Raw genomic sequence first — 12,708 nt, forward strand, 5'->3', positions numbered from 1 at the left:
CTCTTCCACTTCCAAAGTTCAAAGCCACCAGCAGAATTTACTTTATTAAAAATTGACAAGACAGGTCTATACATATTTACAGGCTAGGGGCAAGGAGGCACAGGTCCAGCAGCAGGGGCACAGGCTGCTTACTTCTTGGAGAGTTTAACTTGCTTGTGCTTTGGGGGGGCCCATTTGAGGCAGACAGAGTCCACTGTGGGGAAAAGAAGCATGAGAAGCAGGGCCTCTGCGCCAGGCCTTCTCACACCTGGCTGCTCCCACTCTGGGCCCAGGCCAGGTTTCACCTCCTCCAGGAGAGAACAAAAGGGCAGCCTGAGTTTTGGGGAGGGGGCAGGGAAACCCAGGAATGAGTAGCCTGCCCCAGGCTTCTGTCCTGGAAGCTGGTTTGACTGGTTTGGGATCTTGTGACAGCAGAAAGGAGGAATTGGTTTCTAGTAGTCCTTACACACCTACCCCCACAAAACACACACACACATACACATGGAAGCCCCCACCTACACACCTGTGATGGGTGGTTTCTTATACTGGGCACTTTTGAGATGTTCCTCTACCAGCTTGGGTGTGACGCAGATCACGTGCTGGCCTTTCCAGTACTTGACCATGTTGAGGGACTGTAGAGTGCTGATGATGTCATTCTGGGTGATACTGGTCATCTGGCTGCAGAAAGGCATTAGAGAAGATGGGGAGATAAGTCTTATGGGGTCTGCATAGGAGAGCAAAAGGGACAAGGAGACAGGATCTATGGCTGATCTTCCTTTGAGGGTGCCAGGATGCCTTGCTCACAAGGTTCTCAATGGACAGCATGCCCTGGATATGATTGGGGACCAGGGCTCTCACCTAAGGTCCTTGATGGACAGTGTGCCCCGGAAGTCTCGCAGGATCTCTAGCAGGACCCATGACCAATAGCTGCGATAGCTGAGTTTGCCCAGGTCGGACAGCGGCTTCTCTGGGGACCCTACTGTGCTCTCTAGCTTCGATAGCTCATAACCTGGCAACAATAAAAGGAGAATCCTGAGGATCCAGCCCACCCTGGTAACCCCTCCCTGTACCCCCCACCACCACAGGAGTCACTCACTGAAAGCAATGAGAAACTTCCCATAGCCACGGCGCTGGTAGGGGGGCAGGGTCAGGATGCAGGCCACATTGTTTCCATCTGGAGACTCCTTCTCCTGCAGGGAATGGGTGCTCAGGACCTTTGGAGAAGCTTATCCCCTACTCCAATTTATACTTCCCACTCTCCCCCAACCTGGGCTTAGTCATACAGCACCTTGGAGAAGTAGCCAACGATGTGAGCTCCTTGCCTGTCCACTTCAGTCAAGATGTAAAAGACGAAAGGCTCCACATCGAAGTACAATGTCTTGTGGTCCAGGAAAAGTTTGGCCAGTAGACACAGGTTCTGACAATAAATCTGAGGGGCAGCAGAAGGGAAACAGGTTCAGAGAGCAAGTATGACGCCCAAACCCAGCATGGGCATGAGGAGCCATCCTGCTGTTCTGTACATGCCAGGTTCCAAAGAGCAAGCCAGTATCAGGTGCAGGGGTGCATGCCTGTAATCTCATATTTGGCAGGCTAAGGCTGGAGGATTCAGGGCCAGCTTGAGCAATTCAGCCAGACCCTACCTCAAAATAAAAAGAGCTAGGGATGTGGCTCAGTGGTAGATTGCTTGTCTAGCATGTGTGCAATGCCCAATACCACAAAGAACAACAACAAAAAAGAGCAAGAGCAGCCAGTGCCAGGCCAGTGGAAAGAAGGCTCCTCACCAGAAAAGTAGTAGTTTGTTTTTGTTTTGTGGGGAGAGGGAGACTACGGATAGAACACAGGGATGCTTTACCACTGAGCTACATTCCCAGATCTTTTTTTATTTTCTATTTGAGACAGGGCCTCACAATATTGCTTAGGGCCTTGCCAAATTGTGAGGCTGGACTCAAATTTGCAATCCTCTTGTCTCAGCCTCCCCAGTTGCTGGGGTTACAGGTGTGCAGCAGGCCAGAAAAGTAGTATTTAGAACTGGAAGGTGAGCTGGACATGGTGTAATCCCAGCAACTTGGGAGTCCGAGGCAGAAGGATGTCAAGTTCAAAGCCAGCCTCAAAAACTTAGCGAGACCCTCTCTCAAAATAATAAATAAAAAGGGCTGGGGATGTGGCTCCGTTAAGTGCCCCTGGGTTCAATCCCTGGTACTGAAAAGAAAAAGAACTGGAAAGAGGCCAGGCATAGAGGTGCAGGCCTCTAATCCCAGGAACTTGAGAAGCTAAGGCAGGAGAATCCCAAGTTTGAGGTCAATTTCAGCTACTTATCGAGGTCCTAAATTTAGTGAGACCTGTCTCAAAAAAATAACAGGTTGGGGATGTAGCTCAGTGGGGTAAAGTGCCCCTGCATGGTTAAATCCCCAGTACAAAAAAAAAAAAAAAAAAAAAAATTAAGAAAACAAAAAGAAGGAAGGAGCTTTAGAGTCAATTTCTGATAGACAAGGAAGCTGAAAAAGTCAGTCACTAGCACTCAACAGGTTAATGGCAGAGCTGGATTAATCATGGCTACCACTTTTGAGTGCTAAATATAGGCCAGGTGTTTTACATGGATAATCTGGTTCAATCTTTATAGACATTAACTTGTTTCAGAATAGAAAACTGAGGCTTGCGCAAGGTTCCATGGCCAGTGAGTGCCAGGACAGGAATTTGCCTGGTATGTGAGTTCTGTCTTGTTCATAACTGGGCCCTCAACACCTAGCACAAGGCTAGACATGACACTGGCAACTGACAGCTGAGTGGAGGGACCTTACACTTGACTACAAAGCCTGAGCTCAGACTGTCCACACTCCTCTCCTCAGCCTGACTCATCTCCTTAGCACAGACCCAAAGACCCACCCAGGCCACCATCAGGAGGGACAATGGAACCTTGAGGTTGGCTTCATGGCATGGTCTATGGACTCTCTGGTTTATGACACCTCTTCAGATCCGCTCTTTCATTTGACCTAATGATTGTGTGACCCAGTCTTGCTAGTCCCACTTATCTTAGGAGAAAAGGGAAGCTCTGGGAAGAGAAGCATTTGCCTGAGGCCTCAAAGCTGGCAGAGGGTATAGTTGGAAAGTACCCCACACCTCTAGTAGGAGCTCTTTCTGTCATTCTACCCATGAATACTCAGGAAGGCAGGCCAGGGCCAGGCTCAGTGTAGGCATTCCCCAGCTGGTCAACAACAATAATAAAGGTCCATGTTTGCGCTACATACTTGACATTTGTGGTCTCAATCATTCCACCAACAAGCTGATTAGGCAAATGATTATGACTCTTGTCTTATGGATGAGGAAACAGGAACAAAACAAGGTTAAGTAACTTGTCTAAGGTCAACCAGGAAGTGACAGGACAATTTGAAGCCAGGAGTTGCTCCAAAGCCTGCCTTCTTCATCTGACACTATACTGCCCTTCCAAAGGAAACCAGGACATTTGGAGAGACTTTTCCAGGCTGATCACTGGGCAACATCCTCAGTTCTTTATGATTAAAAAAAAAAAAAAAAAAATTTATTGTTGTAGATGGACACAATATTTTTTATTATTTATGTGGTGCTGAGAATTGAACCCAGTGCCTCATGTGCACTAGACATAGACAAGTGCTCTACCAACTAAGCTACAACCCTAGCCCTCTTTATATGCTTTATTTTGAGATACAGATTTGCTAAGATGCCCAGGTTGGCCTTGAACTTATGATCCTCCTACCTCAGCCTCCCCTGGGAGTAGTCAGGATTATAAGTGTGTGTCACTATGCCCTGCCAAAGTCTAGGTTCTTTTTCTTCTTCTTCTTTTTTTTTTTTAAGTTATTAATGGACCTTTATTTATTTATTTATATGTGGTACTCAGAATCAAAGCCAGTGCCTTACACATGCTAGACAAGGGCTCCATCACTAAGCCACAACCCCAGCCCCAAGGCCACATTCTTAACAATGGCAGAGCAGGCCCTAAAGGCCCCTCCCTGTCCCACTGAAGTCATTCTGCCAAGAACAAGGAACACAGCCAACATTAGCCACAGAGCTCACAGGCAGGAAATCTCATACAAAGCTGTCCCCTCCCAGGCAAAAACAAACACCTTTCCTTCAGACCAAAACAGAAAGCTGTCTAAGAGAAGCCTCAGGCAAGACAATCTTCACTCTGGGCTCCAGAACTACCCAAACCTGAACTACCCCCATCAAAGAGAAATCCTCAGGGACAGAAAGGAGATCTGGTCCAAGGGGACAATGTGTTTTACTGCACACCAACCACAGGCCAAGTAAGACTTCACAGACCTATTCCCAATGGACATGCACCCCAAGGCTGGTCCCTACCTAGAAGTGGCAGTGAGAATCATCCAGGAGGTGTCCCAAGCTTCCCCTACCTCCCCACTGGACCTGAACCACCAGCTTACCTTATGGTCTTTGCCATCTACTTCATATACAGAAATATTGCTCTTGCGATAAATCTCTTTCCCTGGGGGCTGCCGCCACTGGCACTGGCCCTGGGGGTAGGGATGAAGGAACACAGGCTTGAAACCCATAAGTTCTCTGCTAGGTGCTTCCCACCCCACCACTGTGTGGCTTGGAGCAAGTCTCTGCACTTTGTTTCCCCATTTGTAAACCCTCGGCTTAATACTCTACCTATATTCTCCCCAGCAACCTTAGAAATACATCCTATTTTACAGATGAAGAAACTGAGGCAAAGAGAGGCTAACGGCTTGCTCAAGTATCACACAAATATCTGCTTTCAAGCCTCTGTTGGCCTGGTTCTAGAAGCCATTCATCCATTATCCAAGTTTTCCTAAACTACCTACATTTGCTTCAGACTTCATGCTCTGGAAAATACTATACCATGCTGGTGATGAGTGCCCCATTTCCTGGTAGGCCCCATAAACCACTTCTTCCCACCTGTTTACACACTAACTGTCCGTTGCTCACGCTGTTTGTTTCCTCCTTTACACTGAGGAGCCTGGTGCTGGGCTGGCCTTGGTAAACATAATAAAGGGCAAAGAATCTGAGATAGTTCTGTTCACATTCAACAGAGAAGGAAATTGCTTTCTAAAGAGAGGCAATAAATTGGCCAAGGTCACACTGCCAGCGATGGCAAACCCAGGCCTGGAATCCAAGCCCCTTGACCTTTAGGCAACCCCTCCTTGTACTTGACTCCTCTGGACCTGTCTTCCCTAGTGCTCCTGGCTCAGTCCACTGCCCCCAGCCTCGATGCCCACCTGCCTCTCTACCCAGTGCAGCCCAGCCTCACCAAGTGGAAGCGATAGCTCTTCTCATATTTCATGTACTTGAGGCAGTACTCGCAGAGCCAGAGTTTGGGCTGTTTCCCGTAGTCCTCAGGGAATGGCGAGAAGTACCAAGCATCAATTTCGTAGTTCCCAATGTGGATCTTGTCCACATACTTCACCTTGGTGATCTGTAGAGAAAGTGGTGAATAGGGGCACTAGCCAGTTCAGCAACGTCAAGGAAGCAGAGGGGAGGGAGTGCCTAGTCAGGACCTCTGGCCCTGCTTACCGCCTCATGCTCCTTCTCCAAGGCTGCTGTTGTAGGGTCCATCTCTGCATAAGTCTGAGCAAGGAAAGAAAAGTGGACAAAGGTGGATAGAAGTGGTGGTCAGGCTGTCCCTTTCCTGTTCCAGAAGCCACAATACGTCCCCCTATTGTCTTCCAGTCCCATCTCCTAAATGACAATAATAACCACAATAATGGCTAATTTGTTTTACTTGGTTCTGCAGCTGGCTGGTCCAAGTTCCTCCTCTCCTAGCTACCCATCTACCCACAAATGTCAGATGACAGATGTCTGAGTTTGGAACTTTTGCCAGATGAACAGGGCTAGTCAGGATCAGGAGGCCTGATTTCAGTCCTTGGGTTGAAAGGACAGAAAGGTGTAAAATGGGACAACCTAACTATCCCAAAGTTGTGATTCAGATTAAATAATAGGTTTCATCTTCCAAGTAGAAAGAAAGAACTGTTGCAGATTCCTCAATACTCTTGGACATCTTTCCTAAATACTAGACCCAAGTAGCTGCCTGTCCATGGCACTGTTCCCAGGTCCTCCCCACATATGCCTAGAAAGAATTTCAATATTCCTCTCAGCAAATGTCTTCCTCCTTCTAGATCTCCCTTCCACTGGGAAAATCATCCTTGCCCAACTGTTCAAGACCAATAACTGGGCCTGATCTTAAGACTCTTCCCTCCCTCTAAGTCTGGCATCCAATTAGTGGTCAAGTTCTAAATAAGGGATGGCAACTCTACCTCCTTAACATCTCAGAATTGGTCTTCTCTGGAACTCTCCTCCTTATCCCACTCCAAATAGTCACTGCCACCATTTCAGGTCTAAACAATCAACTAGGTCTCCTTGGATTCCTTGACTATTTCAGGTCTCCTCAAACCTACAGCTATCAACAGCCCTCTTTTTCTGGCCTTCATGCTTTCACACACGGTTACTTCCTTGAGGATGCCCTTACTCATCTTCAAGATGCCCAGAAAGTGGTTATTCAACCTGGCAGGGCCTGAGTCAGGTGAGTACATGACAGAGCAGGGCTTTGTGGGATATCACGTGTAGTTGTTTTTACAGTGTTTTCTTTTTTCCTTGTCCTTCAAGGTCCAACACCCTTCCCACCCCTTCCAGGAAGCTTGAGTTTTCCTATATCCTAACACTCCTCCTTCCCAGGTCAGGAGTGGTTAACATAAGCCCCTCTAACTATTTCTGCCTTGTTTTCCAAGTCCTCAAAAAGGAAAAACTAGGGGCTGGGGAGATAGCTCAGTCGGTAGAGTGCTTGCCTTGTAAGCACAAGGCCCTGGGTTCGATCCCCAGCACCAAAAAAAAAAAAAAAAAAAAAAAAGGAAAAACTAGCCAGGTGTGGTGGTGTACCTCTGTAAACCCAATGACTTTAGAGGTTGCAGCAGGAGGATTTCAAGTTTGAGACCAGCATCAGCAATTTAGTATGAGTGTCTCAAAATAAAAAATGGCTGGGGATATAGCTCTGTAGAGTAAAGCACCCCAGGGTTTAATCCCCAGCAACCCACCCCCACCGAGCCTCCCCCCAGTAAAAAGAAAGCAGAGGCTAAAAGTCATGTCATACAGCACATCCTGTTCCTAGGCCAGAACTTTGAAGGACAAACCAAGCACAGTCTGACAATGGAGACCCATGAAGTCCTAGCTCCACAGCTGCGAAAGTAGCCATTGTTTTACCCAGAATGCTCCTCTACAAAGCATTTTGCCAATATGGACTCAATCAGTCTTTTGATAGAGCATTCTTTTTTCAATTTTACAGAGTTGTAAACAGGTAAGGAGAGGTGAGGTCACTTGCCCTTGGAGACTAATTAGCTGTTATTCATTCTAAGTGTCAAGTACTCCATGAACATTAATTCATTTAATCTTCACAATGAGGCCTTTTAAAAAATATTTTTTTAGTTGTCAATGGATTTTTATTTATTTATTCATTCATTCATTTATATGTGGTGCTGAGAATCAAACCCAGTACCTCACACGTGAGGCAAGCTCTATCACCAAGCTACAACCCCAGCCCAACACAATGAGGCTTTGAAATAAGAATGTTCACTATCTTTGTTGTATAGAAGAGGAAACTGAGGCACAAAGAGGCAAGGTCACTTGCCCAAGATCACAGAATTAGCACTCAGCAGAGTTGGGTACAAGTCCCTGGTCTGTCCAATCTTGAGCCTGACCACGGCAAAAATGAAGGAAGACATTCCTCCTCTTGTTTCTTTAAAATGCACTTACCCGACTTTCACAAAGCACGATCTTCTAAAATAGCATTAAAGAACTACAAAAACACTATATTTCTTAAATGCTACAATTTATTTAGAATTAAACATTAAGGCTCTGAAGAATCTTGCTAATTGTTAACCTGATGATTATTTTGTTGCCCTCCCCCTTTGGGGAACATAGGGGATTGAACCTAGGGGTGCTTAACCACTGAACCACATCCCCAGCACTTTTTGTTTTTTATTTTGAAACAAGGTCTTGCTAAGTTGCTTAGGTCCTCACTAAGTTGCTGAGGTTTATTACCTACTCTTTATCATCATAGCTTGGCCCATTATTACCCTGATGATTGCCAGCTTAGAGATATATCTTTCTTCAATGCAAATTAGTTGCAAAAATAACAGGACCTTAGGCCTATGCTGTCCAATAGAGTAGCCACTAGCCACTGCATGTACTATCTATATTTAAATTCAGGCTGTAATCCCAGCAACTAGGGAAGTTAAGGCAGGAGGATTGCAAGTCCAAAGCCAGCCTCAGCAACTTAGCAAGATGCTGTCTCAAAATTAAAAAAATTAAAAAGGCGGGGGCTGTGGCTCAGTGGTTAAGCATCCCAGGGTTCAATCCCTGGTACTAAAATTAAATAAATAAAAAGGGCTAAGTGTGTAGTTCAGTGGTAGAGGTCCTTGGGTTCAATCCCCAATACATATACATAACATAAGAAAGGCTGGAGAGATAGCTCTGTGCACATGGTCTACCATGTGCAAGGTTTTGGGTTTGATTCCCTAGTACCACACACACACACACACACAAGGTCTTGGGTTTGATTCCCTAGTACCACACACACACACACACACACACACAAACACACACCAAAAAAAATAAAAAATAAAAAATAAAAAACAATTCTTAGTCATCCTATACATATTTCAATGACTCAATAGTCACATGTAGCTAAGGTAGCTCCTGTACTAGGAAGCACAGCTGTAGAATATTTCTACTACAATAGGAAATCAATTGGACAGTGCTACCTTAGACCTAGAGGGATCTTCTAGATTAGGGCACTTCACAGTTTTTTTTTTTTTTGGTGGGGGCAGGGGGAGCAGGTATTAGGGACTGAACCAAGGGGCGATTAACTACTGAGCTACATCCCCAGTCCTTTTTATTTTTTATTTTGAGACACAGTGTCACCAAGTTGCATAGGACCTTGCTAAATTGCTGAAGTTGGTTTTAACTTATCTTAGACTCAGCCTCCCGAGTTGCTGGGATTATAGGCATGCACCACCAGGCTTGGTGGCATTTTAAATTTCATCACATTCATACTGGGAAGTGTAGTTGGCACTATAAACCAGTTAACATGTTTATGTATATATATACATGAAACAAAAGCTTATTGAAACAATAGTTACTCTTAATAACATGCAATGATATTTTCTCTTAGCTTACTTCTTTCTTCCATTTAAAAAAAAATTAATGCTAGCCACAACTATCAAATTGAGTTTACAATCTACTAGACTGTCCTCTGGTTTGAAAAACATCACTGCAAAGCACATAAGTGCTCAGAAAGATGAAACCGAAGGTAGAAACTAATCATTAGTTGCTTGTTCATACCTTGATAAATCCTATACTCATTTTATAAATCAAGAAAATGAGGCACATGCCTGTAATGCTAACCACTTGGGAGGCTGAGGCAGGAGGATCACAAGTTTGAGGTCAGCCTGGGTAACTTAGGGAGACCCTAGCTTAAAAATAAATAAATAAATAAAAAGGTCTAGGGATGTAGCTCAGTGGTAAAGTGTCCCATGTTAAATTCCCAGTACTACACACACACAAAGAAACAAACAAACAAACTGAGGCTCAGAGTGGAAGGAAAGTAATCCCCAGGGACAGTCTAGCTTGGTGGGAAAAAAAAAAAAATCCCCAAAAACCCAGGTTTGGGAGGAAAATGACCTAAGTTTCTAGTATGTATCAAACCATGATTAAGGGCTTGAGCTCTGAAGCACACAATCTAGTTGGGAGATCTAACTTCTAAGAGGGTTTCTAAACTTATCTGAGCCTTTTCTGTAAACTGGCTATAATAATAATGCTTACCTCACACGGCTAATGTGAAACATCAGTGAGATCAAGTACTAAAATATTTAACCTAATACTTTGGCTCACAGAACAATAATGTTTGGCATAATTATTCTAATTCCAACCCTTTTTTTACTAGCTGTGTGACCTTGGGCATGTTACTTAACCTCTCTGAGCCTGCTTCCTCATATACAAAAAGAAATAATTATCCATGTGGTGGTGAATTGTCAGGAAGTATTTGATGAGTTTGTACATGTATTCAGCATGGTGCTGGGCAATAGCCAGGTGCTCAATGTGACTCATTCTCTTCCTTCTCTTTAGACATCAAGTTGTTTTGTCTAATATGACACAGTCACAGGAGGTGAAAGAGGGAGCAGGAAGTCTGACTTCTAGGCCCACTGTGTCAGTTCCTTACTGTGAGGCGGGAGTCAAGCCCTTTCACTTTCTGAGCCTCAGTTTTCTTACCTATGAAGAGTAAATGAGACAGGTAAAGTTCCTGACACACTCACTACAAAAACATAAGAAATGGGAATTGCTGTGGTTTGGGCACTGGAACTCCAGAGGCCCAAGGGAGGTGGCAGAGGCAGCTGGGCCTCCTGAGTCCTAGGGAATGGGAGGGGCCCGGACCTTCTGCACATGGTTGATCTCATCATGCTTGCGCTTTTGATTGCGAGTTATCTTGCGCTCAGGCTGCTCGGCCAGCTCACTCAGGTACTTCTCTGAATTCTTCTGTACAGCATCCTTCACGGTCTTGGTTAGTGCCAGACGGTTCTTATCTACCCATTCGTCCAGTCGCCTGTTAACTGTTAGGAAGGGCCATGAAGGTACTATCCTGCTACTCCCTCCTCCCACCCAAGCCGAGGGACCCCAAAGCACTTACAGCCCACATAGTGTACATAGAATTCCTCTCGGCCCTCCTGGTCATTCACTCGAGACTGGATCACTTCTGCAGAATCTGTAAAGAAAAAAAGGCTAGGATCACCAGGAAGGGTTAAAACAAGAGGGATCCAAAACACTGTGGAGCAGTTTTCAGGTTTTTAGCAGTTTCCAGATTCATCTGTCCACATCCACCACTGCACTTACACCCTGTCAAAATCCTGAGGTGAGCCAGGATGGAGCTGTTATTACTATTTAACAGACGAGAAAAAAAAAATATGAGGATTACTCAGGGCCATAGATTTGAAAAGTGATAAGCACTGATACTTAACTGAGTTTAGCTCAGACTCTTACTATATACACTCGATAATTCATTTGTTTCGGGGACATGCGGGGCTGACACCAGATTAAGACAACCTGAGTTTATATATGATTCTTGCTCCCCATTTCCTAGCTAAGTGTAACTGAGCAAGTTATCTTGACTTCCCTGAGCCTGTTTCTTCAAGTGGAAAATAGGAATAATAGTGCCTACCTCAGTGGATGAGTTAATGCCTCTAAAATTTTTAGTACAGTGCCCCCCTAGCATATCATTAAGTGAATAAAGCAACCACTCTGTGTTTGGCCCTACAATATGTTGTTGCTGGATACAACAATGAATCATAAGACATCTTGCCCTCCAGAAGTTCCTAGTTTGATGGGGCCCACAAACAGAAAATTACTATATAATGTTACCTATTCCACGGCTGAAGTATGAAAAAAATGTTGAAGAAACATAACAGATGGGAACAACTCATTCTGCCTGAAGGGAGTAAAGCATGGCATCACAAAGGATACAAGCTAAAAGAATAACTAAGAGATAGCCAGGTAATAGGAGAAAGAGAAGACATTCCAAACAGAGAGCAGGGTGTTTAAAAAGGCATATGGTTTTCCGAGCTAATAGCATGTTCTGGTCTGGCAATGGCCTTTGCTGGGGTGGCCAGAAACCCAAGAGGACACATAAATGAATGTCACTCTAATGAGTTGGGAGTTTATTTTGAAGATGACAGAATGTTATAGAACATAAAGGAAAAGGTTGTTTTGGTGTTCTGGAAGGTTCTCTTTGCTGGCACTATAGGGGAAGACAGGAAAGAAACCAATGAGTAAGCAGAGTTCAAAAGAAAAGAAAATGAAGCCTAACATTTAGCAAGTGGAACAGGAGTTTTGTATACACTAAGAACTTCGAAATAGTCTTACTCGTGGCTTCCCTGGAGGCACACGCGTAACCAGAGGATGACAGCCTCCATTACTGGGCAGATTTCTCAGCCCCGGCAACTGAGTTCTTACCTACAGTTCAAGCCTCGCCCCGCCCAGCTCCCGCCCCGCCCCCACAGTTACCCCCCCCTCCGCTCTCCGCTTTCCAGAGGGGAAGTTCTCAAACCACGCCCACCCTACAGCTCCGCCCCCGGGTCCCGCCCTCACGCCAGGTGCTATCTGGCCGCCGGCACAGGTACGTTTCTCCGATCTCCACTGTGACTTCTGGCTCGCCGCGCGCCGGCGTTGGCGGAGAGACGCGGCCCGGGGATGGGGCAGTCCCCTCGACCGCCGCATTCTCCCCGGGCCCGGGCTCGCTCTCCCCAACGACCCCCGAAGTCGCTGCTGCAACCGCCGCAGCAGCTCCCTGTGCCGCCATCGCGGTAGCGGAAGTGACACCAGTCTGGCGCCTCATAGCATTTTTAGCTCCGGGTCAGCGATGCGTGGGGGTGGAGCTTCAGGTGTGGAGGTGGGTGTGGGGTCTGTGATGTGGCAGGAACTTATTGGTTGATGCGGCCGGCTCCCGGGCGCTGGTGGTACGCGTAAGCTCACGGTGGGGATGGGTCTGAGTTCCTGATTTTCGGTGAGGAGACAGGATTTTCTAATGTTTTGACTTGGCTTATTATTTTTTTAAAAAAGGCTCTGAGGCTGCCAAAATGTGTGTTTTCAGGGGCACTGCTTCACTAATGGTGTGGGGTCAGAGCGGTCTCCTCGGTTGCGGAACTTCGGGATTGAGTCTTGAATAGCACCCCCTACACC

General features: G+C 45.9%; 1 protein-coding gene across 1 annotated transcript; it reads right to left on the bottom strand.

Annotated features, from left to right (window-relative positions):
* Positions 1–25: 25 nt before the first annotated feature.
* Positions 26–12,347, bottom strand: Kat8 (lysine acetyltransferase 8). The gene is made up of 11 exons (XM_047533101.1): positions 12,118–12,347; positions 10,664–10,738; positions 10,411–10,586; positions 5,503–5,556; positions 5,240–5,404; positions 4,392–4,481; positions 1,268–1,408; positions 1,076–1,169; positions 838–988; positions 503–657; positions 26–193 (listed from the first exon to the last, which is right to left on the bottom strand). The coding sequence occupies exons 1-11, from the start codon at positions 12,326–12,328 to the stop codon at positions 129–131; spliced, it is 1,377 nt and encodes a 458-aa protein (XP_047389057.1). The 5' UTR covers positions 12,329–12,347; the 3' UTR covers positions 26–128.
* Between the last annotated feature and the right edge of the window lie 361 nt (positions 12,348–12,708).

This window comes from Sciurus carolinensis, chromosome 18 (genome assembly GCF_902686445.1).
Source record: "Sciurus carolinensis chromosome 18, mSciCar1.2, whole genome shotgun sequence".
NCBI lineage: Eukaryota > Metazoa > Chordata > Mammalia > Rodentia > Sciuridae > Sciurus > Sciurus carolinensis.

Bases quoted from the DNA above. Each gene is read 5' to 3' on its own strand.
- Kat8 (XM_047533101.1), bottom strand. From the start codon at position 12,328: ATGGCGGCACAGGGAGCTGCTGCGGCGGTTGCAGCAGCGACTTCGGGG. The intron at 5,557-10,410 runs GTCCGGGCCCCT...TTCCTTGCTCAG, and splicing joins AGATCAACCATGTGCAGAAG to ACTTATGCAGAGATGGACCC. The intron at 4,482-5,239 runs GTGAGGCTGGGC...CCCTACCCCCAG, and splicing joins AGAGCTATCGCTTCCACTTG to GGCCAGTGCCAGTGGCGGCA.